Source organism: Protopterus annectens, chromosome 8.part0 (assembly GCF_019279795.1).
Source record: "Protopterus annectens isolate FY-2018-M chromosome 8.part0, PAN1.0, whole genome shotgun sequence".
Taxonomy (NCBI): Eukaryota; Metazoa; Chordata; order Ceratodontiformes; family Protopteridae; genus Protopterus; species Protopterus annectens.
In genome coordinates, this window is record NC_056741.1 from 993,681,388 (window position 1) to 993,702,425 (window position 21,038).

A 21,038-nucleotide genomic window follows, 5' to 3' on the forward strand; every position below is an offset into this window, starting at 1 on the left:
GAATCCCAGGTGCGACAGGTGCAGGCCATCTGTGGCAAAGCATCGTGGTCTGTCGACCATGTCATCCCAAGCAGACAGATACTGGATCCCCTTAGAATGACACCAGAAGCTTAGCCAATTGTTGAAGTCAATCATTTTGTCCTTGTACTGCGGTATCATTCTGGGCAATGGCAGAATGCTACTCAGGGCTAGGGTCAAACCTGCCTGGGCTACAAGATCGGAGAGCTCTTCCATGTCTCTTTTCATGTAGTCCAGGGAGGTACATCTCAGGTCATTCACACCAACATGGACAATAACAGAGTCATATTTGTACTTGTTGTGGAGTGACCTGAGTGCATGGGTTATGTGGCAGATCCTTGGTACCCGACAGGCAGCAGAAAGTAACCTTCTCCTGGTTTAGCCTGGTGAGTGAGACATCAGTGTGCCTGACTATAGAGTCACCTATGACTAGTGTGTTGGGTATGTTGTTTTGCCTTATTGGCTGTGGTTGAGTAGCACAATGAGTCTGTGGGCTATGTTATTTGGGTTGTGTTGGGGGATGGAGGTTGCTTGTGTTTCTGCTATGGAGGTCTCTGTTGCTTAGACAGATTATTACTGAGAGCCTCCACAAATGTTTTGTGTTACTATTTGTGGATGTTAGTAGTGTAGATTTAGTGAGACTATGTGATGAGTGTGGTGTGGTGCAAATGTTTACCTTCTCCTCATGACTGTCAAGTTCAGTCTTGGTTGGAGAGAGCTTTACCTCCAGTTTGGCTAGATAAGTGCATCTCTCACAGGTTGTAGTGTTGGCTGGTAGGAGCAGAGGGTTGTCTGTGTACATGAGACAATTTCTACATTTCCTCAAGATGCCCAGATTCATCAGATAGACAGGAGAGAACACTGGGAGCTGACCCTTGGACTTGCCTGAATAAAAAACTATTTTCCTCTAGATAAGTGAGGAAAGTGAGTACAAGAGCTGTTTTTCTTTAAGCAAGTGAGAAAAGTAAGTACAAAAACTGTTTTCCTCTAGGTAATGAGGAAGGTTTAGTGCTATAGTAATTAGTAGCTTATTTAGTGCTTACAAGTTCTGAACAAGTGCTGAGCACGAATAAGCAAATTTATGTGCTAAAACTTAAGTATCTGTATCAGCACTAAACGAGTTACAGGGCAGAAACAAGTGCAAATGCAGGCTTTCAAATCAGAAAGTTGAGAGAGATGGAAGAGATTGCCCAAACGGCCATTAACTACAATTTCTGGGCCAGAACCACTACTTATGTTGTAGACAGATTACCTAGTGCTTACCACTCTCACTGATAAGCTAGAAGGCTTCCCTCCAACACAGAAGGGCTTGGGGGCTCAGAATCTTACATACAGTCTTGGATACAGCAAATTTCTATCTGGAACATTAGTTACAGGAAAGGTAGGAAACAGGCTTATTTAGTTTTTTTTTCAATTTGATATTCATTAAAGAATATATGAGCACAATAATGCTATAAAATAAAAATAGTTTATTTCAATATTCACATATATTATCAGACATTTGAAAGTTTTTTGGCATTAACAGAGATAATATTAACCTAAGGAGAGGAGATTAGATAGCACTATACTATATATACTAGAACTAGAAATGTTGAAGTGTAATTATGATTAAGTGCTACTAGATTTTCTAGTGTAAATGATTGTTTATATGAAACATTCCCTCAAATTAAAGTCAACAAAAGTCCTGATATAGATATGATATAACAGGTAGTTATCGTTATACTTGCATACTGAAATTTGGTATTTTGTATGTCTTTCTGATGCTTTATGAAATGCTGAAATGTGACTGGATGATACTGTATCATGTGATTTTTTTAATGTTATTTAAATGGCTTACTGGAGTTTGAACATTGTTCTGAAGAAATCATCTATTGGTTGATGTTAAAGGAACTTAACCAAATAACAATACAGAGTTTCATCTGCAGTGGTGTCAGTTTTATAGTTATTACTTTGTTTTTTGTTTCTGTCACCTAGTGCTTTATTCTGATTGTGCTTCAGCTCTTTACAAATCGTTTAGTGTCAGAAGGAGAATATGTGAATTTTAGTGGCTAGATTATTTCAACAGCATGAATACTAATTATGGAAAAATGTGATTAGCAGACTCATATCTGCATTTAAATGGTTTGAATTCACATTGGGTTATTAGCACAAAAATAACTTCTGTGTATATTATTAATCCAAAAATGAATACAGTAAAAAGTAGTTATGCCCCCAAAGGGTTGGGAGGGTGGCCTAACGGTTAAGGTATTTGCCTTACAAACACAAGGTACAGGGTTTGAGTCTCAAAAGGGATAATTGGCTAGGCTTAAAATGGCTCCCAAGGGCAGTTAGCCTAGTACTAACCTATGAACCTATGCCTTTATATTTTTGTGTCATTCTTTATAGTGTAACTAACACTGTCATTTTTGTATTTTAGAAAATTAATCACCTTCTCTGTCATCTACAACTAAGGCACAATCCTTTGTTAAAATATGGATTTCCTTAAAGCTGCCATTGTTGAATATTTTGTTATACAAGGTAAAGCAATACTTATTTTATTATGTTTTCTTGAATTTGTTTATACTTTGTTATAGAGTCATAGTGCTTTAGTACTGACATGACAGAAGAATATTCAATTATGTAGCAATGACGGAAAACATTGTGTGATTGACCCAGAAAACAAACTACTGTCATACTGTTCCTTTTTAAATCACATTAGAAAAATAAGCTGTTTTACAATTTCAGCTTTACCACCTGATACTAAATTTGGTGAATCCCTAATTACCTCATTGCTCTTTGGATTTTTTATAAGTATTCAAAGAGCATGTCTGGCCGATTCATGGACTTACTGCTGATACTGTAACTCTAATAGTTTATAGGCTTAAAACGGATATTTTATAGAAATATTCATAGTATGGCCATATTTAACCAAATACTTAAATATTGTCAGCATACATTATAGTCACATGTGTAATTCAGTATTCATTGGCAGAAATCCAGTCCTGCCATCAGCTTGCAGATATCACTGATCTGGAAATACCACAGCCCATTTTATCAGGTCTGCTTTCAATCAGTGGCATGTAATTTAAACATGCATTCATGTGTGCATACACAGACACACACACACACACACACACACACACACACACACACACACACACACACACACACACACACACACACACACACACACACACACATACACACACACACACACACACACATCTTTATCTATGATAGAGGTACACATGAACATACAGCATCGAGCAAACTATTCTTACTTTTTTTTTTATTGTAGGAAACAGTTAAACAATAAAGGGATAATCTCAATATCACCCAATACACAAAAGTTAGATAAGTGCATTTTATTTTGAGTGACTGTTGAATAGCTAATATTAACATGTGGGACATAGGACAGTGTTGGTCTATATTACGTGACCAAATGGTCAAATATTCAAACACATAATAGTCGACCTGTAATAATCAAACCACCACAATGTCGAACAGAAAAAAAAAAGAAAAACCCACCCAAACAAACCATTTCAATGCTCTATGCAGAGGCAAGCTCCCCTGCACCCCCACACCCCCTGCTACTTAAATATACCAACTCCCAGATCGCACTACAGTGTAAACAATGGAAAACTTCCATTTCCACACTATATGGAGACCTCCATTGAACCATTCGACATTGTGGCAGTTCGATTATTACAGTTCGTTTATTATGTGTTTGAATATTTGACCATTTGATCATGTAATATAGACCTGACAGTGCAGTGGTTTGCATCGTTGCCTCACAGCAATAGGTTCTCTGGTTTGATTCTGTTCTGAGGTGCCTTCTTTGCAGATTCTGCAGGTCCTCCCAGTATTCATGTGGGTTTCCTCCAGCCTGGGTGCTCTGGTTTCCTCCCATCTTACAAAGACGTGTCTAGAATATTTCTCCCAGGGCCCCCACTGAACATTGGTTCATTCCAAGTAGGACTTTCCTGGTAAGCAAAAGTTAAATAAATAAATAATAAAATAAAATAAGCATATTTAGAAGAAGAGCTACTTGGCAACTGACATCTGAACAGAAAGTAAGCAAAAGTGGTAGATACAATGGGTGGAATTCAATAAACCCTACACAGAGTGGTTTGCTGTGTTGGCATAGTGGCACAGTCCCAACATTGAACATGGCTGCCAAGTTAGCCAATAAACAGGACGGAGGGGTCTGCACGAGTGTGCGGTCATGAAAGTGTCTGCGGAATGCAAATCACCTCATAAGCTGGTGAAATCCATGCAAATAAGGTTGATTTGTGATACAATAAGCAGAAAGGCACCAGTGTAGGTGCCATGTTGGTGTAAGAAATGCACAAGGATAGAAACTGTGTACTGGACTGTAAATATTAAACAGGCGCTGTAAAAGCCCAACAAAAAGGGTGGATATGGCACCGCAGGCATGCAAATATCCAAATCTATGGCCAGTGTGAGTCCAAAAACCAATGCAAATAAATAAAAAATATAATATAGTTTCTAATACAAATATCATGTTTGGGTGTTGCGCAGCGATGTGTAAACAAGCCGTTATGCAAAAAGAAATAAAGTAATAAAAAAGTGTAAAATATGAAAATTAGACATTTGCAAAAAGATTGCATTATAATGCCCAGCATGCTGAATCTTACAATGGCAGGTGTAAGAGTTTGCTATGGAGGCAGGCCCTGGAGTAGTGAAGTTTCCAGTGTTTCATTACTGTAATTGCATTTTTACTGAATTACTTAACTATAAACTGCTTTTTCATACTGAGAGTTGTATTTTCTGTTTGTAAGTGCTCTATCTGTGTTTTTCTCTGCAATTTTTGTGAGCCTTCTGTTTTCTAGTCAGTCTGTATAGAGGCCTGCTGTTTGTTTGTTCTTATTTCCTGCCAAGGAGTGTATCATATAACTGATTTGTAAACAAACAAAACGGTTAGGCAACATACCTGAAGATATTAATAACAAACAAAAAACAGGTGCAGGCACCAAAAGGAGGTCCACAAAGTCATGTACCGAGCAATAATAAGGAACAGCCGTTTATTCAGAACATAAATGCAACACTCCCCAAAACATTTTTGTCAACAAGACTTCTTCATATGTATGAATAAATGCATCACTATCTGCTACATCCTCTTTTAGACCCCATAATCCCTGAATTATATAATTGTTTAATAAGTTAAAACTAGTGCAGTTAAAGAAATAGATCATAAAAACAGTTTAAAATCAACATAAAATGTTCCTATATAAATACTAATACATCAATATATGAATATACAAATACATAAATGTAAATAAATATATTTATAAAAATGCATTGTTAAATATTCTTTAAACAAAATAATTATACATAAATAAACCTATATGCTAAAGTGCATGAAGTAACATTCACATAAATACAATATGAATAGGCTAAATGCATATAAATTTGATTAAAAATATATTGCAGCATTGTCATAAAACAGAGGCCACACAGGTTACAGTTTTGCAGCTCTCATTTTCAATTTAGGGGAAATAGATAAATGTTCATTAAGCCCCGGGGTCCTATTGGCTTCTAAAATCAGTTGCCAATTAAACTCCCTTACCTCGATCTTGGTCTCCCAGGGACCCCACCCCTCACATCCTGATCCACCTTTTCAAGCACAAAAAAAAAACATCTTGCCTGTGTGCATGCTGGGGTATGTTTGTAAAGTGCATTGTTATTGTCAAGTATTCTAATAGCATTAAGGTGTTTATAGATCCTTCTTTTTAATTTACATGTAGTTTTTCCAACATAAAATGCTGCACACTGTTTACATATAGCTAAATAAATCAAACCTTCACTGCAAAAGTTGGAAAAGCTATCACTTTTAACCGTGTAACCCCTCTCTGAAATACACACTGAATCCTGATTTAAAATAAATGGGCACAGGGCACAAAATGCACACTTATAAGTACCTGATCTTTTTCTATGGACTAACTTGTAATCTCTTTCCAATAATTCCTTTAAGTTTCTTCCTTTCTTATAAGTGAATTTTAAAGGGGCTTTAAATGATACTTTCAGCTCGGAGTAGCAACCAAACTTACCCCAATGTTGAGAAATGATATTTCTAATGTTGGGGGTATCCTGATTGTAAAACATAACATATTTACCCCCAAAAGCACTATCCCCTTGATTATCTAGGCAGTTCAATGTAACATTAGCGTCCACAAGAGAAACCTGCCCATGGTAAGTATCTACCCTTTCACCCCCCAAAATAGGGCTAAACCTGCCAGATCATCCTGCCCTCACCTCAGCCATGACCTTTGCTACCAGTTCCATTGGGTATTTCCTAGCCAGAAACATGTCCCTTACTTTGGTGCTTTCACATTCATAATCCACATCTTTAGAGGTCATTCTACATCTGTGAATAAATTGTCCCTTTACAATACTTCTTTTCTGCTTAAAGTGTTATGAACAGGTGAAATACAGATAGGAATTAGAGAAGGTCTCTTTCCTATACACCACTGATGCAAATTCTTGCAATTCTATATCTTTTTTTATTGTGACATCTAAAAAATTAATCTCTTGATAGGAAATATGGTGTGTAAATATTAAAAATTCTGAAGTCTGATTTCCATAAGCTTAGTTTCATTACCCTTCCAAAAAAGACAAATATTATCCAGGTATCACTTATAACAGACCCAATGTTGGGCATACTCTGAGTGAAGAGCAAACTTTTCTTCCCATACCATAAGCACAATATTGGCATAGGTGGGGGCATAGCTACACCCTGAATCTGCCTAAAGAATTCACCCTCAAAAAATAAAAAAAATGCCCCAAAACTAGGTCCATGAGTTCTGTGAACACTAAAAAAGTGTTATGGTCCAAATTTCCATATTTATTAATTGCCTCCTGGAACCACTCTATGCCAGTTTTGTGGGGGATTACATCAAATAAATCCTGTATATTTAATGTGACAAAAATAAGGGAATCTGAATACATATCCTTTGTAATACTCCTAAGGAAATCCCAAGAATCTTTGAGTATTCCACTAGCATTGGTCCACATATTTTTTAGTTTAAGGTCTAAATATTTAGCCAGGGGGTAGGTTTTAGACCCATTGGCAGCTACAATAGGTATCATGGGGGGGATCCTCCAAGTTTTTGTTCACCTTGAGGATCCCAAAGATGGAAGGTATTCTAGGCTTCTCCATGCAAAGATATTTGAAAGTGTCCTGACTAATAAGATCATCTTCTAGCATGTCATTCAAAGCAAAATCAGTTTTGTGATATGCCAAATTTATTTAATTCCTGGACACTCTGATCTCTCTGGATGTATCATTTAACATATCTAGCATCGTGCTAGTGTACAGGATACTGTCCATAAAAAACACCCCTCTCCCCTTGTCAGGCTGCATGACCCCGACATATCGATTTTCCTGGACAGATTTGAAAATATCAAATTCTTCCTTGCTAAGGTTGTACCAACAACTCTGCTGCTTGGCAATGCTTTTTCTAATCTCCCTTTCTACTTGCACCTCAAAATTTCTCAACTGTGGGTGCAAGGGGGGATTTATGGTACTAACTTTCTTAACTTCTGTGTTGGTATTCTTGCTTTCATGTCCCTGGAATAACATTTCTAAATTCTTCTTCCTCAGGAACAATTTTAAATCAATAAGTATGTCCGCAATGCATCCCTTACTTGTAGGAATGAATTTGAAGCCTTTTGAAAATAACTCAAAATGTATACTAATGCCATCCACCCCACCGTAATTGTAAATGCTAAAGTCATTAGATATATGATTTGGTCCTTCCACCACAATACTTTCCACCTCCTCCTGTCCCCCTTCACCAACTATTTCTTCTATTATCTCCTGCCATTTGGGGGACCCTTCTGAAAATATTGAACCGGGGATTTTTGTCTCAATCTATCTGACCTCCTAAGTTCCGGAAAGTCTGCACTGTCAGGAATATCTTGTCCCCTATTCATCCTGAAGTCATACTGTCCATGTTGTATCCCCCATGCATTATGGGTATTATACCCCTGTGTATCTGAACCCCTATAGTGACCATGTTCCCCCATAAAACCTCTACGTGGAAATGAGTCTTTCCTAGGGAAGGGATATGCCCATTTCTGATGATATTCCCTTAAGTCCCTATCAATTTTCCCGCATTTTCTTTTGTGTATTATGCTAAATTTATCCTCCACCTGTTTTTTAATCAGGTGATATTTCCTATTCTCATCCTCAATGGAAAACATGAGATCATTAGTCACAGCATTATTTAAATGCTCAGTGTCCTCAAACAATTTTTGCATTTGCCTGTCATTTTCTTTATTTAATGCCCTCATTACTTCATGTCCACTGCAGTCAAAAATCTGTAAAATTTTCTCGTGGAAGGTAGAACCCTCCACCACATTGTTTGGGAATTGGTACATGCGCAAATGTTTTGGTACAATGCCCCTAGATATACAGACTTTCAAATAACAGTTATCAATACCCAGGGCTTTATGTTTAAAAATTAAGTCAGCGAGTTTTTTTATGTTGGTAACATATGATTTGTCTATATCAGTCCCTCCATGTACTTAGGGCGGCCACGGTGGTGCAGTGGTTAGCATTGCCGCCTCACAGCAAGAGGTTCTCCGGTTCGATCCTCGGCTGGGGTGCCTTCTGTGCGGAGTCTGCATGTCCTCCCTGTGGTCGCGTGGGTTTCCTCCGGGTGCTCCGGTTTCCTCCCACATCCCAAAGACATGCTGCAGGTGGATTGGACACTCTAAATTGGCCCTAGGTGTGCGTGTGAGTGTGCCTTCTGTGGAAGGTTGGGCGCCGGGCTGGCAACTCGACACCGTAAAACTCCACTGCCATTCAATGTGCGGACAGGTGATCCGCTGTGGCGACCCCTAACCGGGATAAAGCCGAAAGAAGAAGAAGAAGAAGTCCCTCCATGTACTTCATTCTCCAAAATGTCAATAACAGTACCTTGGTAGATTGAAAAGAACTCTGTTGAATAAGCCAACTGGCCATGGAATCCGAATTAGTCCACCCATCCATTGTGTTGGTAGAGTGTCAGTTTTCTGCTGAAAACCATCCATTCCGCAAACCACAATTGCAGCCTCCATCAATCCATTGCTCAGAACCCAATATCCATATGGTCTTTATTCAATCCATTTACACTCAAAGATTTTAAAATAGCTCAGGTCCCCTTCGGGACCCGGCTCTCGTATCTCTGTGTGGTTTCGGTGCCTGGAATAACATCACATCCTCCGCACATCTACCAGCCTGCCCATAATGAATATTGGCTTCCTGATAGCAAGCTGGTGAAGGCGTAGACCCTGAAGCACCTCCCAGATCTGGTAAACTGCAATCAGCTGAGGAATTACAGGCATTACCATGTGAATTGGCTGACATCAAATGTATAAGTTGAGTTAGCTGCCCTTACACTCGAGAAAGTCACTCATTCAAATCTTCAGTTTTCCTTACTTCCCCATTTGGGGAGCTGTCACTGTCCTCCATAACCTCCATAAGGCCAGTAAACAAACAAAATGGTGAGGCAAGGTACCTGAAGATACTAATAACAAACAAAAAACAGGTACAGGCACCAAAGGAGGTCCACAAAGTCATGTACCAAGCAGTAATAAGAAGGAACAGCCATTTATTCAGAACATAAATGCAACACTCCGCAAAGCATTTTCGTCAGCAAGACTTCTTCAGATGTATGAATAAATGCATCACTAGTTGCTACATCCTCTTTTATACCCCATAATCCCTTAATTACATAATTGTTTAATAAGTTCAAACTAGTGCAGTTAAAGAAGTAGATCACAAAAACAGTTTAAAACCAGCCCAAAATGTTCCTATATAAATACTAATACATCAATATATGAATATACAAATATATAAATGTAAATAGATATATATATAAAAATGCATTGTTAAATTCTTCGAACAAAATAATTATACATGAATAAACCTATATACTAAAGTGCATGAAGTAAAATTCACATAAATACAACATGAATAGGCTAAATGCATATAAATTTGATTAAAAATATATTGCAGCACTGTCATAAAACAGGCCACACAGGTTACCGTTTTGCAGCTCTCATTTTCAATATAGGGGCAGTAGATAAATGTTCATTAAACCCCGGGGTCCTATTGGCCTCTAAAAGCATTTGCCGATATAACTCCCTTACCTCAGTCTTGGTCTCCCAGGGACCCCTCCGCCCCACATCCTGATCCACCTTTTCAAGCACAAAAAAAACCATCTTGCCTGTGTGCATGCTGGGGTATGTTTGTAAAGTGCATTGCTATTGTCAAGTATTCTAATAGCATTACGGTGTTCATAGATCCTTCTTTTTAATTTACATGTAGTTTTTCCAACAAAAAATGCTGCATACTGTTTACATAAAACTAAATAAATCAAACCTTCACTGCAACAGTTGGAAAAGCTATCACTTTTAACCGTGTAACCCCTGTCTGAAATACACACTGAATCCTGATTTAAAATAAATGGGCACTGAGCACAAAATGCACACTTATAAGTACCTAATCTTTTTCTATGGACTAACTTGTAATCTCTTTCCAATAATTCATTTAAGTTTCTTCCTTTCTTATAAGTGAACTTTAAAGGGGCTTTAAACAGTACTTCCAGCTTGGAGTAGCAACCAAACTTACCCCAATGTTGGAAAATTGTATTTCTAATGTTGGGGGTATCCTGACTGTAAAACATAACATAGTTAACCCCAAAAAGCACCATCCCCTTGATTATCTAGATGGTGCAATGTAATATTAGTGTCCATAGGAGAAACCTGCCTGTGGTAAGTATTCACCCTTTCACCCCCCCCCCAAAATAGGGCTAAACCTGCCAGATTTTCCTGCCCTCACCTCAGCCATGACCTCTGCTACCAATTCCCTAGGGTATTTTCTAGCCAGAAACATGTCCCTTACTTTGCTACTTTTACATTCATAATCCACATCTTTAGAGGTCATTCTACAACTGTGAATAAATTGTCCCTTTGCAATACTTCTTTTCTGCTTAAAGAAATGGGAACAGGTGAAATACAGATAGGAATTAGAGAAGGTCTCTTTCCTATACACCACTGATGCAAATTCCTGTAATTCTATATCTTTTTTTATTGTGATATCCAAAGAATTCATCTCTTGATATGATATGATTGATATCTTGATATGATTTGTAAATCTTAAAAATTCTGTAGTCTGATTCAAATATTGTATTAATTCCATAAGCTTAGTTTTATTACCCTTCCAAAAAAGACAAATATCATCCAGCTATCATTTATAATAGACCCAATGTTGGGCATACTCCAAGTGAAGAATGAACTTTTCTTCCCATACCATAAGCACAATGTTTTCATAGGTGGGGGCACAACATGCCCCCATAGCTGCACCCTGAATCTGCCTAAAGAATTCACCCTCAAAAAATTATTCCCCAAAACTAGGTCCATGATTTATGGTACTAGCTTTCTTAACTTCTGTGTTAGTATTCCTGCTTTCATGTCCCTGGAATAAAATTTCTAAATTCTTCTTCCTCAGGAACAATTTTAAATCAATAAGTGTGTCCGCAATGCGTCCCTTACTTGTAGGAATGAATTTGAAGCCTTTTGAAAATAACTCAAAATATCTACTAATGACATCCACCCCGCTGAGAGTTGTATGTTCTGTTTGTCAGTGCTCTATCTGTGCTTTTTTGTGCATTTTTGTGAGGCTTCTGTGTTCTAGTCAGGTAGCATAGTCTGTATAGAGGCCTGCAGTTTGTTTGTTCTTATTTCCAGCCAAGGAGTATATCATATAACTGATTTGTTTGCAGTTAAAAGAATTCTCTGGAGTCTTCTTGCTCTTTTATCTGTTTGAAACTTTCATTTTAGTGGCTCACTGTTGTTTTTTCTGCTGTGCTAAACATTTCTGTAGTGTTTTCTGCCTAATAGTTTAGCTAGTAGCTGTAATAGTTTCCGACCCCCATCCTTATTGGTGTTGTGTTCTTATACTTGGTGGCTTTGCAGTTGCTCACCCCTACTGTAAATTTGATCTGGGACACTCCTCCCAGACTAATGTCATTAGCTCATTCTACCTAATACAGAGAGAACATTTGGGAAGGCCATCCCACTTAGGTTCTTAACCTTGAATTATCTTCTGTTCCTGCTTTCTCTCTTTCCACTTTACTAACAAAAACATTGCTAGAATCTCCTTGTGTTCTGACTGAGTTTGCTTCTCAGCTGATAAGTATATTTCTTGGCACTTTTTAATTATTCAGAGTTGAATAAAACAATAATTCAATTCAGTTCAGAATACAGTTTAAATAAATTGCATTTATTAAAACTGCATTTGCTTTAATATTGCTGCACACTCAAGTGTGCTAGCTTGCACTGCACTTGAATTGTTTTCGTGCTGTTTTAGCTGTTTTTCTGTAAAAAAAATTCTAAGCTTGTTTCCTGCCATTCCTGTAACTAGTCTAGTTCAAATACAGATTTGCTGTATTGAGGACTGTTTGTAAGTTTCTGAGCCCCCCCCCAAGCCTTTCTGTGTTGGAGGGAAGCCTTCTAACTTATCAGTGGGAGTGGAAAGCACCAGATAGCCTATCTACCACAAGAGGAGTGTTTTTTGGTCCAGAAATTGTAGTTTATTGGCCGTTTGGGCAGTTTTTACATGTCTTTCAACTTTCTGGTTTAAAAGCCCACATTTGCGCTTGTTTCCCACCTTTCCTGTAACTAGTCTAGTCTAGATAGAGATTTGCTATATCCAGGACTGTTTGTAAACTACTCAGCCCCCCAAGTCTTTCTATTTTGGAGGGATGCCTTCTAGCTTATCAGTGGGAGTGGCAAGCACTGGGTAGCCTATCTACCACAGGAGGAGTGGTTTCTGGCCCATAAATTATAGTTTATTGGCTGTTTGGGCAGTTTTTCCATCTCTTTCAATTTTCTGGTTTAAAAGCCTACATTTGCTCTTGCTTCCCACCTTTCCTGTAACTAGTCTAGCCCATATACAGCTTTGCTGTATCCAGGACTGTTTGTAAGCTTTTGAGTCGTTCCAAAGTCTGTTCTTCAATTTTTCCCTTAGATCTGCTAGTTCTCTCCTCTCCTGCACTTTTAATAGCTTATTAGTCTAGCACTTTACCAGACTTCTTGTAGCAATTACTGTAGCATAGAAAAGTGCTATCAGCACTAAGCATTCTACAAGGAAACAGCTCCAGTACTTATTAATGTCCACCCCTCCAGGCATGACTAAAGGTCAGTTCCCTGTGCTTTGCCCTATGAACCTGGTGAATGTGGGAATCATGAGGCTATGTAGCAACTGCTTCATGTACACCGACAACCCTCTCTTCTTACCTCCCAACACTCAGACTTGCGAGATGTCACTTATATATCCAAATTGGAAGCCACACATTCTCCAGCCAAGACTGGAATAGCTGGCCAAGAAGAGAAGGTCAACATGTGCACCACACCACATGGAACACATAGCCCTCCAGAACACACACCAGCACTGCCTTCACATAAGAACAAAAACCACACACCCACCTTTATGGAGGCTCTCAATAAAAATCTAACCAAACAGCAGAGACCTCCAAGGCATTAACACCCTCGACCACCACAACACAACACTAGTCATGAGACATATAACTTTCCTAAACAGTGTGCCACTTAACCAAAGCCCCTAAGGCAAAACACCATGCCCAGCTCACTAGTCATAGGTGACTCGATAGTGATGCACACTAATGTCCCACTCACTAGGTTGAATAAGGAGAAAGTAACAGTAAACTGTCTGTCAGGTGCCAGGATCCACCATATAATGCATGCACTCTGGTCCCTCAACAACAGGTACAAATATGACTCTGTCATTGTACATGTGGTTGTGAATGACCTGAGACATACCCCGCTGGACTACATAAAAAGAGACATGGAGAAGCTCTCGGATTATGTAGCCCAGGCTGGTATGACCCTAGCTCTGAGCAGTGTTCTACTATCACCCAGAATTATACCACAGTACAAGCAGCAACTGATTGATTTCAACAATTGGCTAAGTTTCTGGTGTCATTCTAAGGGGATCCAGTATCTGTCTGTCTGGGATGACATGATTGACAGACCTCGACCCTCTGCCAGAGATGGCCTGCATCTGTCACCCCAGGGCTTCCAGATACTGACCAAGGCCCTTGCCACACCTATAGTGCCTTTTTTAGGCTGTATTCCAAAGACCAAATTACCACCATAACAGCTACAAACAAATGCAATCTGTGGGTCATGCTGTTCAATGCTAGAAGTCTAAATCTCAAAATGCACTCACTCGAAATATTCCTTAAACTGGAGAACATCGACATTTGTGCTGTATCAGAGACCTGGTTCAAGGCAGCAGAAAGCACCCCTGCACTACCAGGCTATAACTCATTCCACACCTTTCAGCCCCAGAATATGGACAAAATCTCCAAAGGCAGTGTTGTTTAAATATTCATAAAGGATACGCACACCTCCAGACTGGTAGCCCAACATAATGCAACAGAGATACTTCAGGTGCAGCTAGCACTGGATAAAACAACAATTCAGGTTGTAGCCTGCTACAGGTCCCCAACCATGTCCCAAGGCTCACACTCCAAATTCCTAAGAATATTAGGGTCCAACCTAATGCTCTCAAACTGGGCAACTTCAACTACACCTCCATTAACTAGGAAAACTGCTCATGTACCAATACACTTTCCCAACATTTCCTGGAATTCATTACTTCAAGTGCTATGGCCAGCTCTTTCTTAACCCCACTAGAGGTAGCAACATCCTTGACCTCCAGGTCATTAGAACATGGGCGACCGTTGCTCTTCACCAATAGTCAACTCCTCCCTGGTTAGTGCTGATCACAAACTAATCACATTGGAAATCCATATCCCCCCTCCCCCAGCAAAGATAACCACCATGAAAAACTTCTCCAAAGCTAACTTTGGGCTCCTAAAAACAGCGATGGCTAACTTGACGACACCCATGCAAATGGAGGATAGTTGCATGACCACTGAATCATACACCAATGCACTGAACGAACACGTAGACAATTGCATGGATCTCGCCATACCCATTAGAACCAAGACGCTCTTCACCAAAAAATTAAGCCAGTCTGGTTGTCCCCTGCCATAAACAAACTCTACAACAGAAGGAGGAAACTGATGCAGAATAAGATGAAGTCCCAAGACTGGAAAAACTCCCTTTTCAGCCTCAACAAAAAGTTGAGATCCCTCATCAACTCCTATGAAAACAGAATTGCAGCAGATAGTAAAGACAACCACAAGGCCTTCTATAGTTATGTAAAGAATCTCCACAGCAATAACCAGATTTGCTCTGAGCTACTGCACAATGGTACCTCCTATATCAAGCCAACAGATATTGCCAATATACTGGCCAACAGATTCAGTGCCAACTTTATCCCTCTCCCCCCACAAAGGACCGATCACAATGCCAGTAGATTGCCAGGCACCCATATTAAAACAGCACTATCCAAAGCCAAGCATACAGCTTCTATGAGATCTGACAATATCCTGGGGTGTGTTCTACATGAACTATAGAGTATACTGGCACCTCACATGTGTGGCCTGTTCAATCACAGCCTCACCTCAGGCTTTGTCCCTACCAAATGGCACACTGCTGCAGTCATCCCTCTTCACAAAGGAGGAGCACCTACAGACCCTGGGAACTATCTCCCTATTAGCCTGAGTCTGATATGCAAAGCTATGGAATGCATCATCATAGACCTAATAAACAAGGATATAGGGAATCTCCAAACTCTGGATCCCACGCAGTTTGGTTTTGTGAAGGGTAGATCATGCCTGCTAAACTTGGTCGACTTCTTTGAGTCAGTCACCAGAGATGTGGATGAAGGCAAGGTGGTTCATAGAGCCTACCTTGATGTGGCCAAGGTCTTTGATACCATTCCCCACTCAGGAATCATAGAATAACTCACTAAGCTAGGCATCAACCCCTATATCACTAGGTGGGTTGCAAACTGGCTCACAGATAGAACCCACAGTGTGAAAGTAGCTGACTCCAAGTCAGATTGCTGACCAGTCACAAGTTGACTCCCACAGGGTTCAGTCCTGGGTCCTCTCCTGTTTGGTATCTATTTCTCTGAAGTCCAAGCCAACACGAAGGGACTCTGGTTGACAAAGTTCACAGATGATTGCAAGTTGGGAGCTATTATTAACTCTCCAAGTGATGTTGACATCCTACAGAAAGGCCTCACTGAGACCAATGACTGTTGTCAGAACCATGGCCTCTTAAGCTCAATGCCAAAAAGTGTGTCATCATCCCCTTTGGGAAAAACCCAGTTCCCATGAATTACCACATCAATGGTAGTTCACTGAACACAGAAGGCTTTATAAGAGATCTGGAAACACAGGTTGAGAGAAACCTCTCTTTTGACCACCACATTGCCACTGTGGTCAGAAAGTCCTTGTATATGGCACATCTCATTATTAAGGGTTTTGCATCCAGGAAGAAAGTGGTCATTGTCTCCCTCTAGTCTTCCCTTATTAGACTAGTCATCGAGTACAATGCCCCATTTGGCATGTACCTCACTAGACACCTGCAACAACTGGAGAGGCCGCAAAAGTACCTCACAAAGAGGATCCTAGGCCTTAAGCACTTGTCCTATATGGATAGACTCAAAAACTCCAACTATTCTCTGTCTCATATCACCTACTTAGAGGTGATATCTGCTTGACTTACAAAGCCATGTCTGACCCAGCCCTGTTAGAAATGTTAGATCTAAAGAAATCCCAATCCCTCCACACCACACGTTCCAGAGACCTCAACCTCATTACCACAATCAACAGAACATGCTGGAGGGACAGGTACATAACCCAGTGACTGCCCATGCTATGGAATAGACTTAACATACTTGTCAAACAGAGCACCTCACTGGCCCTCTTCAAGAGAAATCTTGATGAGTGAATGGAAAATAGAAAATTCACCCCGGGAATCACTCCAGTGGCTCTAGTCGACAGAGGCACTGGGAACTAAGGTTGGGTGGCACGATGCCAGGGTAATCCTATGGGCTAGGCTTGTAAAGACTCCAGGCCCATTAGCCTAGTACACACCGATGAACCTATGACCCCATACACAATTAGCTGTATGTAAATGATCTGGGATTACTGAATAGCAAAAAGGGCTACAGATACAACCCATGGTAGGGCTAGAACCATGTAAGTAGTAGCAGAGCGGGTAGTTGACATCAAAAGGGGGTGTGTCACTATAAGTCTGAGCAGATTGGCCTCAGCAGTGCCTGTTTGCACTCAGCTAAGCACAGCTAAGCAGGGGGGTTGTCTGATGCTGCTGAGCTGTGTTTAGCCCTGAAGTGTGTGTTTTAGCTGGTTTAAGAAAACCTAAGTGTGCCTGTGCTTGGGTGAGTGTCAAAACTGCTGAGTACTGTTTACGCTAGTGTCGCAGGTTTGTGAAGCATGCCACAATGCTTAGCAGAGAAAGAAACTGAAAAAAATAAAAAAGGAAATAGTCAGGGGAAGCAAATCAAGTAGAAATGACTGATAAGCCCTGTTCAACAGACACTGGCCCATTCAAACCCCCAGTAATGTACCTGTCAGGTGGAATGCATCATAGTGACAACATAACTGTTTTCCCACATACTCTGCACCATTGGAGTACACACTTGAGATTTTTAACAGACAAAATGCTAGGGGCTGCTGCTACTCTGTTACATCTTTATGCGCTTGAGGCAGAGATCAGTGATTATGCTGATGCTGACAATAGGTCCAGACTGAGAAGAGGAATAGTATTCAGGCCCAGGGTAACCTTCTAGGAGCTACATGAGCTGGAGATTATAGAGCACTACAGGGTGGACAGGGACATCCTAGAAGAACTCACTGAGCTCTGCCACCCTCAGCTCAAACCCAGAGCCAACAGAGGGTAACCCATTCCAGTGGAAACAAAGGTATGTGTAGCCATTAAAATATTAGCTATATGTACTTTTTAAAGACCAACTGGAACATAATGGAGGTCTTGCAGGCATCTGCATCCAGGGTACTCCACCATTTCCTGGATGCCATGCAAGCACATGGCAGTGAGCACATTTATTTACACCACACTCCTGAGGAGCATCAGCAATGTGTTTCCCTTTCACCATGTAACACACTACCTTGAGGTACTGACTGCCATAGACTGCACTCATGTGCACATTAAAGCACCACCTGGTGAAGAGGGTAGCATCTACATCAACCACAAGGGGTATAACTCCATCAACTGCCATGTCGTGCAATGCCCAGGGCATTACCATGAATGTGTGTACTGGCACCCCTGGCAGCTATCATGACTCCCACATCTGGCATGCCTCAGAGCTGTACCAAACATTTGATGGGGGGACATCCCATATGGACATCTACTAGGGGATGCTGGCTATGCACTGGAACCGTGGATGATGACACGCATTAGAAATTAAGAAAACCATAATGAGGCACATGCACAAACTAGGAACATCATAGAGCATGTGTTTGGGCTGCTCAAGTCATGGTTCCACTGTCTCAATATGTCTGGTGGAGCCCCACAGTACTCTCCAGCCACATGTGCACGCACGATCACAGTATGTGCCATGCTACACAATATGATCCTGCGGAAACAGCTGTGGCAGGAACATCACAGGGAAGGGAAACACAGCCCTCCACCAGTGCCAAGGTCCCCAGAGCCATAGGGGGACTCAGAGGAGGAACCCCCTGAGCCTGTCACTGTATGCAGATGTAGGTGTGCTCAGTATGCCCTGGCCTTGGCAAAGAGGCAACACATAGCACATGCACTGATAACCTAGGGTCCTAGGGACTAACACCTCAGTCTGACTCACATACATAGTAAAAAGGATGCCAGCCACACCACACAACCTGTACCTTACTGTGTATTGGCTGTGTACTGCATGCATCAGACAGAGACAGCCCTGAAGCACTATCTAAACTGCTCCGAGCTCACGGTAAGTCACTGTCCTTTACAACAAATGAATGGTGTTGTAGACTGTGGTAGCATATGTATGGACTTGCCATATGTATGCACAGCTGTGTGGGACAACAGGAACTCTCTGTCTAATACTGGCTGACCCATAATATGCAGTAGGCCCCAAGCCAGTAAAACCTACTGCACTATGCATGGGAAATACAAACAGTGGGGTCACAGGACAGATGCTTGCCTGTCAATGCTAGAGTCCCCTACCCCCAAAACACCCATGCTCCCACACAACTGCAGTAACAGTATGTTTGCAAGGTAATAGCAGAAGACAACATAATCCCTGGGCTGTCTCAATCAACCTGGTGACATGTACCATTTCCTCAATATGCAGGGGTCAATGTGCTATGTATGTCTGTTGTTGATAGTGTCAGGAAGTAAACTGCACTGTCTGGGGGCTGTCAAGGCTTAGTGGGCTAACTACATTTCTATGGTTGATGGAGAACATGGTTCAAGACTGGCTGCACCTATGGTAGGAGTTATACAGACTGTCCATATGTCAACATTTACTACTGTAAGAAAGCTAGACAAAGACATAGATAATGGAGGAGCAGGGAACCCCAGATATGGACAGTACACAGCTCTGAGTAACCTAGATGGTGGCTAGTAGAACAGCATGTTGTAACAAGTCAGTCTAGTACCAAGATATAAATGCTGTCTAGTAACAGGGTCAGTACTTACAACAAGTCAGTGGGCACCATCCATACCTCACACATATATAGAGTTTTGCATAATGTCCACATTTATGCCTCATATATCTGATCTGTTTGTCATAACATTGCAGTTTTCTGGTAAACTATTGGGAAATCAATAAAGGTTGTTGTAAGAAAATAACGACAGACAGTTGCGATACAGACTTCATACCCATCAGAAAATGCATGCCAATACAAAACCATTCTACCAACAGTCTAAGTTTGTAAGAGCAATATTAAAATATTGTCCTCATGTTTGGGGCTGTTTCCCACTGTTATATTTGGCCCTGTCCAGATTTTTGGCTATAAGAGTTTGAGAGGTAAGGGCAACATGCAGTCTTATAATAACAGTACAACACAAACCATCTGAGGATCAGAGCAGATGTACGGGCACAATGCTGGGCAACCTGCAAAACAGGTACAGTCAGAGGTATGAAGCCCATAACCCTGTGTGTGGTGTTATCTCTCTTACCCCAGTCACAGCATGCTTACACCTACATAAAGCAGCAACTGTGTACAGTCAGGTACTGGAGCAGGGCAGGACAAAAGCCAACATATAATGGGAAGGAGGAACTACTGGCCAAACAAATGTAGAAAGTGCAGAATACAACAGTTCGTGCAGTAACATGGGTTTCCTGCAGTGTACAGAGACAGAAACCCAAATGTCTGTCAGCAGTTCCTGACATCAATCTATAATGATCTACCACTAATGTACCAAGAAATCACAGTGCTATGTAAAATGTACCGGACATATTATGCAAAACTCTGTTCAGTCCAATATACTTTGGGCATATCCTAGATCTAGGTCAGATATTACAGACACCACACAGCCAGGAAATCCCTCAAGCATAATATCAGGGATGTGCTGGACTGTTTAATCAGGTTCAGCAGACAATTGGCTGTAACACACAAAATCCTGGACTGGAGTACAGGTAGGTCTAGCCTGGAGTCCCATTGTAAGCTTTGATGGTCATACTGGGCATGCTCCTTCACTTAGCTCATTTCAACCTATGTCTGACCCACATCTGACTATAGAACTGTGATGCCCAGATATCTCTATGCATACAGACAACTATGTATACCTTAACTGTCTCTCCCTATCCCCATCAGATGCTTATCTATCCAATTGTGCACATATAAGATATATCTGGATCTGTTGAGTTTAATATAGGTATATATCTATAGGTAGCGTATATTTATATATAGAGAGATAGAGTGACAGAAAGAGAGAGAGAGCAAGAGATACCCAGAAAGGCACAGAGTGATGTAGTGCTGCAGCCATTTCTACACCAATTGTAACCAGTGGCATGTGCAAATAGTGCAGTAAGCTCTAGTGTATAATTGATGGTAGGTAGGGGTTCTAATCTCACATCAGCCACTGTGTGTGTGTGTCTGTGTGTG

The 21,038-nt window shown here is 40.7% G+C and overlaps 1 protein-coding gene across 1 annotated transcript in view; it reads left to right on the top strand.

The window, feature by feature from the left end:
- Window positions 1-21,038, top strand: part of LOC122808380 (Schwann cell myelin protein-like) — a 321,260-nt gene that overhangs the window by 228,134 nt on the left and 72,088 nt on the right. Inside the window, exon 2 of the mRNA XM_044079345.1 lies at window positions 2,435-2,535. Within this exon, the coding sequence (XP_043935280.1) occupies window positions 2,490-2,535 (46 nt within the window). The 5' untranslated portion in view covers window positions 2,435-2,489. The remainder of the gene's footprint in view (window positions 1-2,434; window positions 2,536-21,038) is intronic.